General features: G+C 46.2%; 2 protein-coding genes across 3 annotated transcripts in view; one reads left to right on the top strand and one right to left on the bottom strand.

Annotated features, from left to right (window-relative positions):
• The window catches only part of LOC141164416 (electrogenic sodium bicarbonate cotransporter 1-like), a 766,124-nt gene that overhangs the window by 618,737 nt on the left and 127,151 nt on the right, over positions 1-20,236 (top strand). The gene's annotated exons all lie outside the window — the stretch shown is intronic.
• Positions 1,089-2,135, bottom strand: LOC141164355 (uncharacterized). Its single transcript, XM_073649490.1, has one exon. It carries the CDS (start codon positions 2,133-2,135, stop codon positions 1,089-1,091), a length of 1,047 nt encoding a protein of 348 aa, XP_073505591.1.

Raw genomic sequence — 20,236 nt, 5'->3', positions numbered from 1 at the left:
ATTGAGGACAGGGCTACTGCCTCCGGATACCGGGTAGCATAGTCTACCACGGTAAGGATGAAACGTTTTCCAGAGCTGCTGGGTGTGGCCAGTGGTCCCACAATGTCCACAGCAATCCTCTGGAAAGGCTCCTCTATCACTGGCAAAGAGATCAGGGGGGCTTTGGGGGCCGGCCCTGACTGTCCCACTCTTTGACACGTGTTACAGGAGCGACAGTAGTTCACCACATCTGTCCTCATTTTGGGCCAATAAAAGTGATGAGACAGCCGGGCCTTGGTTTTGCTGACCCCCAAGTGTCCAGCGAGTGGAATTTCATGGGCGATCCGCAACAACTCGTCCCTGAATTGGTAGGGGACGACCAGCTGTCTTTCCCTCAGCCACTCCTGTTGGGGTGTACAGGGAACTGTCTCCCGGTACAACCTCCCTTGGTCCCAGAATACCCTCTCCTTATCCGACTCGGAGGTGGGCTTCTCCGCGAGGCTCCTTAACGTCTCCAGGCTAGCATCTGAGTGCAGAGCTGCCTGAAACTCCTGGCTGGAGGAAGCCAGAAGTGAGGTTAAGGCCACGTCCTCACTGGGACCCTCTGGGACCGGCTCTGGGTCCATACCTGATCCTGTTATTCCTCTGTCCGAGGAGGGTCCAGAAGGCAGGGCGTTACTTGCATTCTGGGCACTCTGACTGCGGGTAACAGCGGCTATATAGGCCGTCTCCCCGGGGAATAACACCGTCTCATTAGCCTGAGAGGCCATGAGAACTACTTCTCCATCATCCTCCATTACCTCAGGCACAGTGCTACGTATGGGGCAGCTACCATCAGCCAGGTCTCCATCTGTTGTGACACTGGTCACTGGCACAGCACCACCTGCTTCATGGTCCTCGTGCCTCTCCCCATTACCCTTGGCACTGACCTTTGCTCCGGCTAGGGGATCCTCAGCAACATCACCCCGCAGAGTGACATGGCTGAGTTCTCCTGCACCTTCCAAGACAACAACATCATCATCATGATCATCATCATCATCATCATCATCATGATCAGGTAAAGCATTGACATTCACAGTATCAGTATTAACCTTACCAACCGTATCAGATCAGGGAAGGGTGTTAGGGACATAATAAGCAAGCATCCTCCCAAAATCAGTTCCCAACAAAACATTTGCAGGTAGGTTTTTGGATACTCCCACTTCCTTCACCCCACTCCCCGCACCCCAATCAATAAAAACCCGGGCCATGGGCAAGGGGCATCGGACGCCCCCAATCCCGGTGACAGTCAGGGTCTTTCCTGGAATAAGCGCTTCAGGGGACACCAGTTCGGGTCGGATGAGGGTTCGTTCGGCCCCAGTGTCCTTGAGGCCTACAGTGAGAGTGTCCCCCACCCTGACAGACTGAAAGTTTTCACAGGCCCTCCCAACCGGCCCACCCACCAAAAGAACTGAGGCATTAGGCCCTGGGGCCTTGGATGGGGGGTTCTTCCTCTGCTTCTCTGGGCAAGTGGCGCTGAGATGACCAGTCTGGTTGCAGAAATAACACCTGCGGGCATCAGATGCAGGCAGGGCCTTGGTAACGGGAAAAAGGACTCCGGAAGGTCGGCTGGCAGGGGCAGGGATGGTGGTTGATGGCTTACCCCCTTTCCAGCTGGTGACGACCGGCTTCCGCACTTCTGGTCTCCGGTTAGCCTCGTAGGTGTCTGCGATCTGCGCTGCTTTATTGGCATCAGGTGGCTCCCGATCCATCACGAACTGCCGTACCTCAGTCGGACACAGATGCAGGAACTGGTCTTTCACCATCAGGTCCTTTAGCTGCTCAAAGGTGGTCGCTGACAGTCCTTGGATCCACTGCTCAAAGTTGGTTCTGAGCCCGTCTACCACATCGCTGTAGGTGTCATGTGGTCCACGTTGGAGGGTTCTGAACTTTTTCCGGTAAACCTCCGGAGTCAGCTGGTACTTTTTTATCAGGGCCTGCTTGACGGCCTCATAGTCTCCATCTTGTTCTCGAGGGAGGGAAGCGAACACCTCCAAGGCTTTTCCTCGGAGCCCTGGAGTTAAATATCTTGCCCATTGGTCGGTGGGCAGCTGATACTGCCTGCAGGCCTTTTCAAAGCCTCGCAGAAATGTGTCCAAGTACCCATCCTTTTCCATCACAGGGAAGTGCTCAGGACGAGGTTTAAAGCAGCTGGCACTGTTGGACTCACGGGTCTGCGTAGAGGGCGACTCCTTCTGAATCCGGGCTAGCTCCAGCTGGTGTTGCCGGTCAGCTTGTTGCTCAGCAGCCTCTCGGTCAGCTTGGGCCTGTTGCTCTGCTCGCTCCTGGAATTTCAGGATCAGCTGCAGTCGTCCTTCACGATCGTCTGTGGCGAGCGCCTCCAAGGCCATCTGCAGGTGGGGGTCCACACTACCCTGGTTGCGGGTATGGCTGGCAATCACAGGTGGGACCCCTGCAGCAGCGCCATCCGGGCCTTGGCTGGCCGCCCCATCATCAGGGCTCTGCTGTCGGACGGGCTCTGCAGCATCTTGTAACAGTTCAGCAATCATTTGTTCTCTGCTTTTGCCGTGGGGGTCAATGCCTTTGATTATACATATTCCAATAAGAGTGTCCTTTTTCTGCTGGCTGTACGAGGACTCCCCAACTACGACCATGATCACCAAAATAAAAATAGAAAAGAAAAAGCGAAGAAGGGTAGGGGTAACTGCTACACATACAGTATAGTCTCAGATCTAATAAACACTGAGTTCGATCTTCCAAAACTTTTGTGCAAGTTTTTAGTGAGAGGAATGATTGCTCAAACCAGATCACTAATGTCCTATGATCCCACCGCTTGCCACCAATTTGTCATGAAAACAACACCCACTTGGGTCAGACCTTGCAGCTCTCTGGCGCCCCCTTATCCTGCTGGTCAAACACGGTATTGACCGAGGATAAGCACAGGCGCAGCTGCTCTAATTTATGTCGACTATTGTGGCACGTGATGTGACAGAACGTATATATACCACCAGTTCCTTCCAGGAACGTATATATACCTCTGACCAGCCACCCTCAAACCACAATATCACATAAATACTGGTATACTGCCACCACCGATCGCTTAACAGGTGGATCGGGTACCTGGTAGGTAACGTGAATTAGCGGGTGAGGAATGTGTTTGCTCGACATAGGACAAGAAGGACGAAACTGGTAAATAATTAATGATTTACTCCCAAAAGGGGGGCAGTGTTTACAAAATATATACAAGATATTATAAAGGAGACAATTTACATGTATGCATAAACAGTTATTAAAATAAAAGGGATAAGTAATAGCAAAACCTGCTTCACAAGGTGATGGTCTCAGATTCAGTGGGGGGGGACGGCTCCCCGGAAATTAGAGGTGATTCTTCTTACGCCACGTGATGTGCGTGCGTTCGACGTCCTTGAGAAGAATGGCTTGAAAAATGGCCGATCTGGTTTTTAGCAAGCAGCCAAAACTCTGGGAGACACCCCTTATTTACCTTACAAGGGGGCTCGGCTTTGCGAGCCCACCCAGCTGCAGAAGACCTAAAAAATCCTTCAGATTCCATATCTTGGTGTGGGGGGGTCCCACATCCAAGAGGGAGACATCATCTTGACCGTCACCAATATTCATGTAGATAGATATTAAATATGAAACCTCTATGACGCTCAGAAGCTCAGAATCCATTATCTCAGTTCCCGGTCATTCCTCAGTTATGCAAGTTATACTATTGTAATGGGAAAAAGGTAAGCATTCAAAAAAAGTGGTTCCGATGTTTCTGTCAGACCTGTGCGTGATTAAAATTGGCATAAAACGTTTGTACAATTAAACAATGGGATTTTTTGGAGGGATTTTCCGGTTTGTACCAGTGCTTGCCCTGGACTGAGGTTTTATGGCGGGTCATAAAGATTCCTGGTTTGGGGAAAAGCAAAAGTGAGTTCTAGGTCTTCTCTTACAAATGGATAGGGGGTGGGGGTTTTCCTTTTTAAAACATCTCTCATTTTTAAAACTCGGGCAAAAATACCTTTTGCCTGACAGTGAGTATCTGCGATCACCTCCCCTTGCCCCCGCAATGCTGCGATCGACTTTGATCGACTTCGATCGCAGCATCGCGGGGGTTAATGTGCTGGGAGCGGTGCAGGACCGCTCCCTACACATAGTATCGGGTGTCAGCTGTGCCAATCAGCTGACACCCGGCTGGCGATCGCGCCCGCACAGCCTGTGTGCGGTCGCGATCGCCATGACGTACTAATACGGGTCTGGCTCTTAAGTCCCAGGGCACAGACGCGTATTAGTACGTCAGATGTTGTTAAGGGGTTAATATCGGAAAGTTTGCAGGCATATATTATATACCTAATTTAAAATATGCAAGGCGTGTGGTAAGTGATGGGGAAGTGGAGTTGCTGCTGATGGTGCACGCAAAGGCTGAAGCCATGGGCCAGGTGAAACTGTGCCAGTTGTGGGAGCACAACAAACACGCTCATCCACAAGACCTAGCTTCCTGTTCCACTTTGCAGGTGGGCCTGGAACACCACTTTTGACACTGCGAACAGGTGTTTGCTTGGATGGCAGATAATGCTTTCAGTATGTTTCTCAGCACCATCCTGTCTTCCACATGGTCCACTAGCCAAGAGTGTAGACCACATAATCCTTACCCTGATCCTCCTTCCTCCCACCATGGCGAGTCCCAGGAGAAAAATGATTCACAGTCGGACACTCCAAGGAGCTCTTTACATTTCCATTTATTGATTCTGGCCTCTCGCCCTACATGTTTCAAGAGAGACGTGAAGAGCTCATGAGTTGTGATGCCCTAATATTTGAGCAGCCACAATTAGAGGAACACGAAGGTGGGGAATGGCAATTAATGTCTTAAGAGGAAGATGATGAGAAACAGTTGCTAGCAATTCATATTGTTAAGTCAAAAAGTCAGGATACCAGAGTACCGAAGTGGAAGACTAGGTGGTGGACGATTATGTCACTGATACAATCTGGGAAGGTGCCATGCAGAGCAAAGACAGAAGTGCAAATTGGGAGGGATCTGCAGCACTGCAACAGGCAAGAAGATGCAGTTGTGTGGTCAGAGGGAGAAGGGAGGCAACTTTACCCCAGATCACTCACACACGGCAAGTTCCCAGGCCAAGGGTTAGGTGTTCCCCAGTCTGGCATTTTTAAAGAAAGTAAATTTGAGTAGTAAGTTTGAAGTAAGTCTGTGCTACAAACTTGCCAATCCCCTCTCCAGGATGCAGATGCGGATGCCTACCGCCCTGCACATGTTGTTGCACATACACAAGCACCATCAGCAACCAAGCCCAGTGCAGCATTCAGCTGTCCCTACCCCAGCCCTTGAAACACAAACCAAATACCAAGCCACCCACCCATGGGACCAAATACTAAATGGGCACAGTTCCAGAATGCTTGCCCTGGAAATGTTGCCATTTAGGCTTGTGGACACTGAGGTTTTCCACAACCTCATGGCGGCAGCTGTCCCTCAGTACTCAGTCCCCAGCCACCAATATTTTTCCCAGCATGCCATCCCCGCCTTACCCCAGCACTTGTCCCATAACATCACCCATGCCCTGACCAACGCAGTTACTGGGAAGTACCACTTAACGACCGACACATGGACAACTGCTTGTGGCCAGGACGCTATATTTCCCTGATGGCACACTGGGTGAACCTTATGGAGGTTAGGATGAGTAGGACCCCGGGATGGCACATGTGCTACCGACGCCGAGGATTGCGGGCCCTAGTTCCTTTAGGGTTTCCTCCACCATCTACACCAGTTACTGCACTACCTCCTCCTCCTTATCCTCCATCTCCGAATTTTCAACTCTGAGCACGTTGTCCATATCAGTTGCAAGCTGTAAGCACTGCAGCACTGCCTAGGTGAAGCGGCAACAGGCTCTGCTGAAACTAATTTCTTTAGGTGACAAAGAGCACATCGCTGCAGAGTTGTGAAAAGATCTGTGGCTCTCGCTCCTTAACCTACAACTAGGTATGGTCGTCTTTTGATAATGGCCGTAACCTGGTGGCTGCTTTGAAGCTTGGAAAGCTCCCACACATACCATGCTGGCCCACATGCTCAACTTAGTGGTTCAGCAGTTTCTGAAAATGTACCCAGATTTTCTGAGCTATTTGTGAAGGTACGCCGCGGGTGTGACCATTTTCGCAAGTCAGCTACAGCTGCTGCCGGTCTGACAGTGCTGCAGCAGCGCTTGCAAGTGCCAGCTCACCAACTGGTGTGCAGCATGATCGCACGCTGAAATTCCACATTACACATGTTGGCAAGGCTTTGTGAGCAGCAGAGGGTAGTAATTGAATACTAGCTCCAACATGCCTGTCAGTATTCTGGTCAGCCTCCGCACATAACAACCTATGAGTGGGCATGGATGTCTGACATCTGCGAGATTCTACAAAACTTTGAGGAATCAACCAAGATGGTGAGCAGCGATGATGTCATAATCAGCATAACAATCCTGCATCTGTGTCTGCTCAAACACTCACTGCTCACAAGTAAAGAGGAAGCTTTGCATGTGGACCAGGGGGAGATGGAGGAAGAAAGTACACAGGGTGATACTTCCCAGCTCAGCCTCATCTCATCTTCTCAACATGGATTGGGTGATAGTGAGGAGAAAGCTGAGGAGGGGCAACAGGAGATGGTTGCCTGTGATACTGAGGGTACTACTCACACCAGCCTCATCTCGTCATCAGAGGAGGAGATGGAGAGTCATTCTACTTGGGGAACAGGGAAGTCTTGCCTGTTGGGAGTCTGGCACACATGGCTCACTTTATGTCTCTCTCTTTTCAGTTACCCTTGCGTTATACGCATTTTGGCAACACTGATTACTGGTTGTTCACCCTTCTCGAACCACGCTACAAGGAGAACTTTCCATCTCTCCTTCCTGTGGCAAAGACGGCTAATAAAATGCTTTAATACCAGAAGGTCACTGGAGGTCATAGTTCCTTGGGCAACCAAGGAGGAGAGATGAGCGAGACACACACCAGGTCCAACAGAGGCAGGAGAACACCATCAAAGGTCTGGGACCGTTTTATTAGACCCTCCCAGCACCCATGCCCTGATTTGTGGGGTTCTCTGACAAGGAGGTAAAAGTTAATGAAGATGGTGAAGGAGTACCTATTCGACCATACCAGTGTCCTCCATGATACCTCTGTACTGTACATCTATTGGGTATTCAAGCTGGATACATGGCATGAACTGTCCCTATACGCTTTGGAGGTGCTGGCCTGCCCTGCTGCTAGCGTTTTGTCAGAACTGGTTTTTAGTGCCTCTGTGGGCATAATAACTGACAGTTGCACCCGCCTGTCAACTGAAAATGCTGACAGGCTGATTCTTATCAAAATGAAAAAAACCTAGGTTGGCCGAGACTTCTCAACCTCACCGGATGGCAGCAATGTAGCACAAAACCAATTCAAATTTTCCTTTTTATCTGGTGTATTCCCATGCACCCCTTCCTGCACAAAAAAGGGTATACAGCTCACAGTTTCTTCTTTTTCTTGTCCTCCTCCACCTCCACCATATCAACAGGGTCATTATGCCGCCCTCGCTCATAATTTTTAGAAGGTTATCAGGCAGCGCTTGCTCATAATTTTTAAAAGGTGAACAGGGGACCATCGCTCATAATTTTTAGAAGGACATCAGGGGACTCTCACTCATAATTTTTAGAGGGTCATCATGCAACCATCACTCTTAATTTTTCCAGGGTATGTATGATACCCTCCTTCATCATTTTTACAGGATGTGAATGAGGCCTACATCTATATTTATCTTACATATAATAAGTATATATGTATAACCCCCAGGGGTAAATGTTTTTCAGCCCTTGCACTTAGTGCACAGGCTTTACTAGTCTAGGAGTCTCACTCCTTAAAATTGGGGAAAAAAAAATTTGGAGGCCCTCCTCTGTGTCTTCTAGGGTGTATTGCAGTCCCTCCTTCTAATTTTTGGCAGCCCTTGCACTTAGTGCATAGGCTTTATGAGCCTAGGTGTCCCTCTACTTAACAATTTTAACAGAATGCAAATGAGGCCCTCTTTTATTTCTAAAACACTGTGTATTTGAGTCCCTCTTCCTTCTAATTTTTGGCAGTTCTTGCATTGTCTGCATAAGCTTTGTGACTTTCAGAGTCCCTCCTTCATAAATTAAACAGGATGTGTCTGACTATATCATACACACCACATGGCCAGATAAGATAGTAAAATGTTAAAATTACATTTACCTGTGACAACCATTGGGTGCAGTTTTAATTCTCCTCCTACTATGTCATCTACTGTAGTCATAGGCGACAGAGAAATACGGTGAGAAATGGCTTGGCTATTAAGGGGTTGAGGAGGCTTTTTTTTAATTTTGCCTTATATACAATTCATTATACAGGAAAGGCTGTTTCCTAACATTTTTCCTGTAAAATCTATTTCATATTCGGTATTGTATGTTTTAATGTCAGTCCGTAAAAGTAGAGTAATACACTGACAATATTGTTTCCAGCAGCCGCCTGGGCGTCGGATGCTTCCAGACGTCTTCCCCATACTATTCCCATTCCATGTGACTGCTGTTTTCATTCTTATTAGCGATTTTCCTACCTCCTTAGCCCTTTGTTAGGGTCTTCCTGAAAAAGGCTTGAGTTTCCCATTGACTTCCATTATACTCGGTACTCGAGTCAAGCCCGTTCGAGCGTCCTATCTGTTCGATTTGAGTACCGAGCACTCGAGCATTTTAGTGCTCAATCACCACTAGTTACCAGCCATCACCAGACTGCAGACCATAGAGAAACCACAGTTCTGACTATATACAGTCTTTCTCTGTTTTTTCTTCTGAATTTGGTCCAGACACCATGGTGACTTTTGACATCCACAGCTCATTGCAGCTTTCTCTTTTGTTTTTGCAGCACATCCTGAAAAAGGACCTATACAATTTACAGTGTGATTATAGTGCCAATGAATAAAAATAAATGTTCATGCTGTGCCGTAAATAAGCCCTACATAGTGCCCTTGAATAAATAAATGCCTTCATTGTGCTTACTTCACATCTATCATACAGTCTCCATACATGGCCTCGACACTGTTCTTTCCTTTAAAACATTGCTTTCGTACATTCCTTACTATGAACTATGATTCCCTCACCATCTCTCTTATGAAATACAACAACTATTTTTATTTATTATTATTTTTATTATTTATTACACATTGCATATATAGCGCTATCATATTCCACAGCACTTTACAGCATCATCTCTGTCCCCATTGGGGCTCACAATCTACATTCCCTATCAGTATGTCTTTGGAGTACACAATCGCCCTTATAAACTATGATATCCAAACTATTCTCCCTGTTAAACTATGTCCGCCACACCATTCTCTTTTATAAACTTTAACCACCATACCACTCTCGCTTATAAATTGAAATCTCCACACTGTCCTCCCTTACAAACTATGACCTCCACGTTATCTTCCCTTATAAACTATAACCACCACATCATCCTGTCTCATGAACTATGACATTTACAGTGTTTCCCTTTATGGCCTACACACCAGCCTCCACCTCCACGCTTTACCATCTCTACTTTCTCCCCACCTTGCTGTCCCATCTCAATGCTGCCCCCCTCCACAATGTTCCCTCCCCACACTGCAATTCACCCAAACTGCCCACTCCCCCGATGTCCTCTCCACAGGCTACCTCCTTTCCACAGTCTATTGAACCAAAAAAAGAACTACGGTACTCAAAAATACAAATATTTAAATTATCATAGAATTTGTATTATTATTAAGACACCAAAGAACAATTAAAATCACATACAGAGACAAGGACAAAGACTAGACAAAATTAAAAAGAGGGTCAAGACAGCACACGCAGCATGGTAGTAATAAGCATATTCATGATGAGAAATATACTACATATAAAGTGCCATGCACAAATAGTCTCAAGTAATAAAGTGCAAAGTATGAATACATTAATTGACAAGCTTCACATAATGAATAAAGGAAAAAATATACCTTGGCAATAAATGTATTCATACTTTGCACTTTATTACTTGAGACCATTTGTGCTCTGCACTTTATATATATATATATATATATATATATATATATATATATATGTATACTGTATATACACAAAATCACAACTCCTGGACAGTCTGTGGTACAACGTGACGTTGGTGGATGGAGCGAGACATGATGTCCCAGATGTGCTCAATCGGATTCAGGTCTGGGGAATGGGCGGGCCAGTCCATAGCTTCAATGCCTTCATCTTGCAGGAATTGCTGACACACTCCAGTCACATGAGGTCTGGCATTGTCCTGCATTAGGAGGAACCCAGGGCCAACCGCACCAGCATATGGTCTCATAAGGGGTCTGAGGATCTCATCTCGGTACCTAATGGCAGTCAGGCTACCTCTGGCTAGCACATGGAGGGCTGTGTGGCCCTCCAAAGAAATGCCACCCCACACCATTACTGACCCACTGCCAAACCGGTCATGCTGAAGAATGTTGCAGGTAGCAGATCGCTCTCCACGGCGTCTCCAGACTCTGTCATGTCTGTCACATGTGCTCAGTGTGAACCTGCTTTCATCTGTGAAGAGCCCAGGGCGCCAGTGGCGACTTTGCCAATCCTGGAGTTCTGTGGAAAATGCGAAGCGTCCTGCACGGTGTTGGGCTGTGAGCACAACCCCCATCTGTGGATGTCGGGCCCTCATACCACACTCATGGAGTCGGTTTCTAACCATTTGTGTTGACATATGCACATTTGTGGCCTGCTGGAGGTCATTTTGCAGGGCTCTGGCAGTGCTCCTCCTGTTCCTCCTTGCACAAAGGCGAAGGTAGTGGTCCTGCTGCTGGGTTGTTGCCCTCTTATGGCCCCCTCCACGTCTCCTGGTGTACTGGCCTGTCTCCTGGTAGCGCCTCCAGCCTCTGGACACTACGCTGACAGACACAGCAAACCTTCTTGCCACATCTCGCATTGATGTGCCATCCTGGATGAGCTGCACTACCTGAGCAACTTCTGTGGGTTGTAGAGTCCATCTCATGCTACCAAGAGTGTGAAAGCACAACCAGCATTCAAAAGTGATCAAAACATCAGCCAGAAAGCATTGGTTCTGAGATGTGGTCTGTGGTCCCCACCTGCAGAACCACTCCTTTATTGAGTGTGTCTTGATAATTGCCAATAATTTCCATCTACTGTCTATTCCATTTGCACAACAGCATGGGAAATTGATTGTCAATCAGTGTTGCTTCCTAGGTGGACAGTTTTATTTCACAGAAGTTTGATTTACTTGGAGTTATATTCTGTTGTTTAAGTGCTCCCTTTATTTTTTTTGAGCAGTGTCTATACAGTACAGACCAAAAGTTTGGACACATCTTCTCATTTAAAGATTTTTCTGTATTTTCATGACTATGAAAAATGTACATTCACACTGAAGGCATCAAAACTATGAATTATCACGTGGAATTGTATACTTAACAAAAAAGTGTGAAACAACTGAAAATATGTCTTATATTCTAGGTTCTTCAAAGTAGCCACCTTTTGCTTTAATGACTGCTTTGCACACTTTTGGCATTCTCTTGATGAGCTTCAAGAGGTAGTCACCAGAAATGGTTTTCACTTCACAGGTGTGCCGTATCAGGTTTAATAAGTGGGATTTCATGCCTTATAAATGGGATTGGGACCATCAGTTGTGTTGTGCAGAAGTCTGGTGGATACGCAGCTGATAGTCCTACTGAATAGACTGTTAGAATTTGTATTATGGCAAGAAAAAAGCAGCTAAGTAAAGAAAAACGAGTGGCCATCATTACTTTAGGAAATGAAGGTCAGTCAGTCCGAAAAATTGGAAAAATTTGAAAGTGTCCCCAAGTGCAGCTGCAAAAACCATCAAGCACTACAAAGAAATTGGCTCACATGAGGACCGCCCCAGGAAAGGAAGACCAAGAGTCACCTCTGCTTCTGAGGATAAGTTTATCCCAGTCACCAGCCTCAGAAATCACAGGTTAACAGCAGCTCAGATTAGAGACCAGGTCAATGCCACACAGAGTTCTAGCAGCAGACACATCTCTACAACAACTGTTAAGAGGAGACTTTGTGCAGCAGGCCTTCATGGTAAAATAGCTGCTAGGAAACCACTGCTAAGGACAGGCAACAAGCAGAAGAGACTTGTTTGGGCTAAAGAACACAAGGAATGGACATTAGACCAGTGGAAATCTATGCTTTGGTCGGATGAGTCCAAATTTGAAATCTTTGGTTCCAACCACCGTGTCTTTGTGCGACGCAGAAAAGGTGAACGGATGGACTCTACATGCCTGGTTCCCACCGTGAAGCATGGAGGAGGAGGTGTGATGGTCTGGGGGTGCTTTGCTGGTGACACTGTTGGGGATTTATTTAAAACTGAAGGCATACTGAACCAGCATGGCAACCACAGCATCTTGCAGCGGCATTCTGTTCCATCCGGTTTGCGTTTAGTTGGACCATCATTTATTTTTCAACAGGACAATGACCCCAAACACACCTCCAGGCTCTGTAAGGGCTATTTGACCAAGAAAGAGAGTGATGGGGTGCTACGCCAGATGACCTGGCCTCCACAGTCCCCAGACCTGAACCCAATCGAGATGATTTGGGGTGAGATGGACCGCAGAGTGAAGACAAAAGGGCCAACAAGTGCTAAGCATCTCTGGGAACTCCTTCAAGATTGTTGGAAGACCATTTCCGGTGACTACCTCTTGAAGCTCATCAAGAGAATGCCAAGAGTGTGCAAAGCGGTCATCAAAGCAAAAGGTGGCTTTGAAGAGTCTAGAATATAAGACATATTTTCAGTTGTTTCACACTTTTTTGTTAAGTATATAATTCCACATGTTAATTCATAGTTTTGATGCTTTCAGTGTGAATGTACAATTTTCATAGTCATGAAAATACAGAAAAATCTTTAAATGAGAAGGTGTGTCCAAACTTTTGGTCTGTACTGTATACAGTATATATAGTATGTATCTCATCATGAATGTGCTTGTTACTACCATGCTGCGTGTGCTGTCTTGCCCCTCTTTTTAATTTCATCTAGTTTGTGTCTTTGTGTCTTTATGTGATTTTAATTGTTCTTTGGTGTCTTTAATAATAATAATAAAAATTTTATGATAATTGAAATATTTATATTTTTGAGCAGTTCTTTTTTTGGTTCAATAGTCTTGGTTATCTGCTTGATTTATGCTCTTGATGGCATTATGGTATGTTATATGATGTTTAAGGGATTGTAATCCTCCCTTCTTTTTTGGTAAATAATCCCTTCTACAGTCCAGCTGCCCACGCTTCACCACAATTGCCCTCAATCTGATTCTTTTCCATCATTCCTCACCCAATGCTTTACCCTCTCCACTATTCCTCACATGATGTCCCTTGCTCTAAAATGGAGCACTCACCTTCACCTCCGCCTTTGCCTCCTCTGTGATCTAGGCACCTGTCAGAACCTCTGTAGCATAATGTGACCTCATGTGTCATTTGAGAAGCTCCTATACATTAGGGCAGTGAGCTTTTTATGTCCAAACAGTGCAAGCCAGAAGATATCTTCAATTATATCCATTTCTTATATAACTCAAATAGAATTGATCCCAGTGGGGCAGAGGAACAGGATCAGATTTCCCAAACGGACAGTTATTTAACAACTGATTTAGGAGAACTATGGGGAATTGTCTGAATCCCATGACATAGAAACTGACTTAGAAATTAATTTAAGCTGACAGTAAACCTAACTCTAGCTACCAGAGTACCCAGAAAAATTAGAGTTATTTAGTTCAGAAAGACAGCTGGTAGGTGGGTGACCTAATAAGTATAGATGAGCAAACATGTTCGGAAAATGTTTGGTAATTTCAAATTTGGCATGAATATTGCACATTCGAATTCATGATCAGACCCCCGAGCGTTTTTACTCAAAATTGGCAAAATTCGGCCAAAGTGCGGTAAATAATAGCATTTCTGGCAGCCAATCAGGGCCCAGAAACCAATCACAAAGTCGAGACACAAGGGCTTGTGTCATTGGTGGCCGAAGTCACATGTCCCTCTTGATATAATGTTGTTTTGGCACCAGTTTGTCAGTGTAACAGCACAGAGAGGCTACTCCTGCTACTGGATAGTAAGAGAGTGAGATGATTAGCTAGGCGGTTGCTTGCAAGTCAGATAGATAGGGTCCTATGTGGCTGTGAAATCGTCTTTCCAGCAGATCAATCGTTTTTGCTAATACTGTGCTCCATACAGGAGTACACCTTTAAAACGCTAATTTTTTTCTGGTACTACCGTGCTACATAAACAAGGCCACATCTGAGCTTGTAATTTTATTGCACTAAGATTCTGCTCTATCCAGGGCTCCACATTAGAAAATCTAATTTATTTCTGGTACTACAGTGCTACATTAACCATGCCACATTAGAGCTTTTAATTCTTTTGCATTGCTATTCTGCTCCATCCAGGGCTCCACATTATAAAATCTAATTTTTTTCTGTTACTATCGTGCTAAAGAAACCATGCCACATCTGAGCTTGTAATTGTTTTGTGCTGATATTCTGCTCCATCCAGGGGTTCAAATTATAAAATCTAATTTTTCTGGTACTAGCATGGTCCAGAAACCAGGCCATATTTCAGCATATACAAATTTTATTCTAATATTTTGCTCCAGCCAGGAGTCCAAATTGTAGAATCTAATTTGGTTGTGCTAATAGCATTGTCCTGAAACATTGTCCAGGCCACATTTCAGCATGGGATAGGGCTTGGAGCAGCATTTCTAGCTTAAACTTTGATCAGTAACTGGTGAATGACTGACCGGTGTGGCCTGGTGCTCTGAGAGCCTTGCCAAATTCAGGCAACATACATGAAGGAGACCCAACTTTGAGTCCAAACATTTCCAAAAATCTAAACTAAAGTGGCATCAATTTTTTAAATTTATTTATTGATTTTACTCTGTTATATAACGCCATTAATTTCCCAGCGCTTTACATACATTATCAATTTCCCCATAGTGGAAATAGTATAATGCGGCTCTGACACCCCTTCCACTCCAACTTGGAGTCTCCACATTTCAAAAAATTGTTAGTTACATCTGCAGCAGTAGCAACAGCAGGCACACAAGCCACAACAAAGGTGTCACAGACTGCAATAATGCAAGATCAAAGCAGCACACTAAAAATCACACCATCTCCTAGTCTGCCCAGTCTGCGACTGGCATGCAAAAGTCATTGGAGATCTATGATTTGCCGGGCATGGCAAAACCTCCAAGTCGTGACAGGCGAGCTCAGGCCAGTCTTCCATTTTTGTAGATCTAAATTCGAAAGTGCCCTGATGACATTGATATTGAGCTTGAGATACTGTGCTGCTCATCATTATTGGCACCCCTTAATTTTTTTCAGACTGTACAATATCTTCATAAATAAATGGAAATGTTCCAAAGATATATCCTCAGGATTTTTTAATTAGTGGGCCAAAGTAATACAACAATAAAACATTCTTTTTCAACTTCCATGTTGCATTTTCAAAGAAGAAACAGAATAAACGACATGTGCAGCAATAAAGCCACCCCTAATTAATACTTGGCTGCACATCCTTTTGCATTGCTGACAGCCTCCGAACGTATTTTATAGCCATCTATAAGCTTCTACCACTTCTCAGCTGGAATTTTCTCTCACTCTTCCTTTGTAGCTTGTTCAAGCTCTTGAATGTTTACAGGGTTTTTTCACAACGGCAGATTTCCGCTCACCCCAAAGATTTTCAATTGGATTGAGGTCAGGACTCATTGCTGGCCATTTTAAAACAGTCTATTTTTTCTTTTTCAATCATTCCTGTGTACTTTTGGATGTGTGCTTTGGGTCATTGTCTTGCTGGAGGACCCATGATCTTTGACTCAAACCAAGTTTTCTTACACTGGGTAGGACATTTCATTCTCAAATCTCTTGATAATTCTCTGATTTCTTGATTCCTGTGATATGGTCAAGGCCTCCAGTACCAGACGCAGCAAAGTATGGATCCTCCACCATGCTTAACTCTTGGTAAGGTGTTCTTTTCCTTATAAGCTTCATTGTGCTGTCTGTAAACAAACTGTTGCTTTGCATTGCCAAAAATCTCTATTTTTGTTTCATCTATCCCTAGAACTTTTTCTCACAAGGATTGTGGTTTGTCAAGGTACTCTTTGGCAAAGATCAGTCGTTGCGTTTTATGAATTTTCTACAGCAATGATTCCTTCCTTGTCATGTGCCCATAAAGCTCTGCTTAGTTTAGTGTGCGGTGTATGGTACTTGTTGAATCCATGACCCCAGACAGTTCCAGGTTGACCTTCAGGTCTTTGGATGTTTGACGTGGTGTTTTTTCAACCATTCACACCAACCTTTGAAGACTTCTCTTGTCAATTTTTCTCTTTCCCCCACGTCCAGGGAGGTTCTTGACGGTTCCATGCTTGGCAAACTTCTTAATAACATTGCACACTATTGAAACTAGGACACCAATGTCTTTGGAGATGGCCTTAGGCCATTTGGAAGTCTTGTATTTGCTAATAATAGCAGTTCTGATGTCCTCAGACAGCTCCATTGTTTTCACCATTGTGACAAAGGAACAGGGCCTACCATGTGGCTTTTTAAAACACTGAAGTCCTCATTCATTGGCTAATTCATGTCACATGGGCACAGACAATCAAAGGTGAATCTCTTTTGTGATTTACCACAGGCAAGTCAAAATGTGTTTCCATACTAAATTAATGTAAATGGTGCCAATACCAGTGTCACATCAAGCTTTAGGTTTTTCTATTTTTCCCTCCCATTGTTTTTGGTTTTAATTTATTGTTTATCATTTGCTCTTTTGTATTTAACATGAGTGCTCTGTTCAAAAAAACAGTTTCTCTTGATTCATTTCTTTCAGGAGATATTCCACATTATGTACTTGCACTTCATGGGTGCCAATAATAATGAGCAGGACTGTACTCCTGCCTCATCTTCGCCAGTCATTCACTAAATGTCAGACTTGTACTCAGTTCTGCTGGTGCACTGGCTGGTCTAAAAAATCAGTGAAACGACTAACAGATTTTTTTTTTTTATATTTATTTTACTCATATAACGCCTTTAATTCCACAGCACTTTACAAACATTTACAGACATTATTGGCACTGTCCCCAATGGGCATCACAATCTAAATTTCCAATCAGTATGTTTATGGAGTGTGGGAAGAAACCTGAATACCCGGAGGAATCCCTCGCAAACACGGGGAGAACATACAAACTCCTTGCAGATGTTGTCCTTGGTGGGGTTGGAACCCAGGACCCCAGCGCTGCAAGACTGCTAATATTTTTGCGTTGACGAGTCGATGTTCCCGGGGTTGGAAATCTAGAACTGCAATGCACACTGTGTGCCTCTCTGCTGTCTTGGGGAAAACCACTCTTAAAATTGTCTACAAGCGTGTTTCGATACTCTGGAATGCATGCATTCCTTTCCAGGGGAGGAACGTGAGTTAGGTCATCCTTTGCGGTCTCAAAAAGGTTCAGGCTAGGCAACCCTTGTCGCACCTGAAAATTGCAGACCCGTGACCGCTACTGGCCACAGACAAGTTGTGGCTAAGGAGGAAGTGCTTGTCATGGTTGCATTTGCGGGAATGCGCAATGTAACCTCCTAGTCTTCTTCCTCCTCCACCTCCTCAGCTGCGTGCCTCTGGGTTCACACCAAGTGGGATCTACAACCTCATCGTCATCCTCTCTTTTCTCCCACTCCTCGCCCTGAGAGTCACCCTCCTTCTCTTCCTTCCCTGACAGCACAATACAGCCCGTGTGCGCCTCAGGTATCTGAGTCTCATCAGGATCACCTCCACCCCCGGGAGTTAAGGTCTGGTGACGAGGGTCTGGATTCTGTTCGGACCCTACTTAGTCTGGTCCCGGATCCAACTGATGCTTTCCTCCTCTTGAGTCTGTGAATCTTTGGAGAAGACCTATGATACCCATGGAATAGAATGTGTGAACAGCTCTGCAGACTCGCCCATCTGTGGTTCTCCACAGTCAGTTGGGCGGTTGGAGAGTTGTGACGCGAGGGAAAACAAGAGTAATTAAGGTGCCACCTCTGAAGACTGTACTGTGTGTAATGTTAAGGTGGAGGAAGAGGAGGAGAGGCCACTTGATGCAGCGCTTACCATCCACTGGAGCACATGCTATTTCTGGCCCTCATCAATAAGGCGTACCGCTGTGCGGCTGCCAAAGAAAGGGAGTGTAGTAGTCCGTTTAGTAACAGAAGTTGTCAAAATGCTGCGCAATTACTCACTGCAGCAAAACAAACTTACTTCTCATCTCTCATATCATCCCTATCTCATAACCCTAAACAGCTATTCAGTACATTCAATTCTCTCCTCCGTCCACCAGCTCCACCTCCTTCTCCTCCATCCACCAGCACCACCTCCCTCTCCTCTCATCTCAGCTGAAGACTTTGCTTCATTCTTCAAGCAGAAGATTGACAACGTAAGGCAAAGCTTTTGCTTAAAGTCCCCACAGCCCCTCCTGACAACTACTCAACTCTCCTCCTCCAAAACTAGCTTCTCCGCCATCACGGATGATCAACTTTCCTTTTTACTCTCCAAATCACATCTCACCACTAGTGTTGACTGTTGAGCGAATTTGATTGGCATTTCAAATTCGGGTTCGTGTTCGGGATTCCGACTTGTTCTTGCAAAAATCAGCTCTGCCCATGAACATCCCTGATTTGCCACGCTGTCACGCAGATGTTGAGATCCAAGCCCTTTCCACTTCCTGCTGACGCTAACTCCAAAATATCTCCCAGATCCACACATTCCTCAACCTTGAATTTGCAAAAACACTAGTGTATGCCCAATATCCCTGATTTGCCATGCTGTCATGCAGATGCTATCTGCGTGACAGCGTGGCAAATCAGGGATGGTCATGGGCAGAACCGATTGTAACATACCTGGTGGCGTCCTTGCATAGTGGTCCATCTCCCACTGTGCAAGAGCGCGCACTTGATCTCCAGTCCAGTCTGCTAGCCTGACTTCCCTCCATGCTGTTTGCTTGCCTCTGTTTCTGCTGCTTAAGGGCGGCGCCTGATCACTTCCTGTTTCTTGTACCTGCTGCGGGCACACCCCTTGTGCGTCCTCAGCCTATTGCTGTCTGTCACCTGGTATTTAACCCAGCTCCTCCCAGGAAACCCTGCCTGAGCATTGTGTTTCATTCAGTGTGCTCTTTCACTCTGAATGTGCCAGGTCCCTTTCTGTGTTTGCTTGCCTGCCTTTCCTGGAGGCTGTATTTCCAGGCCTGTCTGAACACGCTCCTAGCCTGTTCCTTCCGCCTTCTAGGGGCTGCATACCTAGACCCGCTCCTGTATCTTGTCTGTCCTGTCTGAACACGCTCCTAGCCTGTTCCTTCCGCCTTCTAGGGGCTGCATACATAGACACGCTCCTGTATCTTGCTACTGTGTCTGTTCTTGTCTGAATACTCTTCTAGCCTGTTTCCTGTTTTTCTCTATGTTTCCTTTTTCTGCAGAGTCTGAACTCGTACCTAACTCCTGTTCGTTGTCACTGTACTTCCGTTTGTGACTTTGTGGTCCACTCGCTACTTCACTGCAAGTACCCTGTGGGTATCTGGCTCTGCCTTTCCCTTCCTGTCTGTTCCGTGTGAACAGAGCCCTGTCCCCTCTGCCCTGCCTCGCTCTCCGCTCCTGTGGTTCTTGCTCTGCTCTGACCCTTTGCTCGCTGCTCCGGCAGTCTCGCTCTGCTCTGACCCTTTGCTCGCTGCTCCGGCAGTCTCGCTCTGCTCTGACCCTTTGCTCGCTGCTCCGGCAGTCTCGCTCTGCTCTGACCCTTTGCTCGCTGCTCCGGCAGTCTCGCTCTGCTCTGACCCTTTGCTCGCTGCTCCGGCAGTCTCGCTCTGCTCTGACCCTTTGCTCGCTGCTCCGGCAGTCTCGCTCTGCTCTGACCCTTTGCTCGCTGCTCCGGCAGTCTCGCTCTGCTCTGACCCTTTGCTCGCTGCTCCGGCAGTCTCGCTCTGCTCTGACCCTTTGCTCGCTGCTCCGGCAGTCTCGCTCTGCTCTGACCCTTTGCTCGCTGCTCCGGCAGTCTCGCTCTGCTCTGACCCTTTGCTCGCTGCTCCGGCAGTCTCGTCCTGCTCTACTCTTGCTCACCGCTCCAGGCGGCCTCGTCCTGCTCTACTGTTGCTCACCGCTCCAGACGGCTTCGTCCTGCTCTACTCTTGCTCACCACTCCAGGCGGCCTCTTCCTGCTCTACTCTCGCTCACCGCTCC

Source organism: Phyllobates terribilis, unplaced genomic scaffold (genome assembly GCF_046119375.1).
Source record: "Phyllobates terribilis strain yellow unplaced genomic scaffold, ASM4611937v1 Scaffold_10__3_contigs__length_209671492, whole genome shotgun sequence".
NCBI lineage: Eukaryota > Metazoa > Chordata > Amphibia > Anura > Dendrobatidae > Phyllobates > Phyllobates terribilis.
The sequence above is the reverse complement of the archived record's forward strand: the minus strand, read 5'-3'. Positions and strand labels throughout refer to the sequence as shown.

Coding starts and splice junctions, on each gene's coding strand:
- LOC141164355 (XM_073649490.1), bottom strand. CDS start 2,135: ATGGAAAAGGATGGGTACTTGGACACATTTCTGCGAGGCTTTGAAAAG.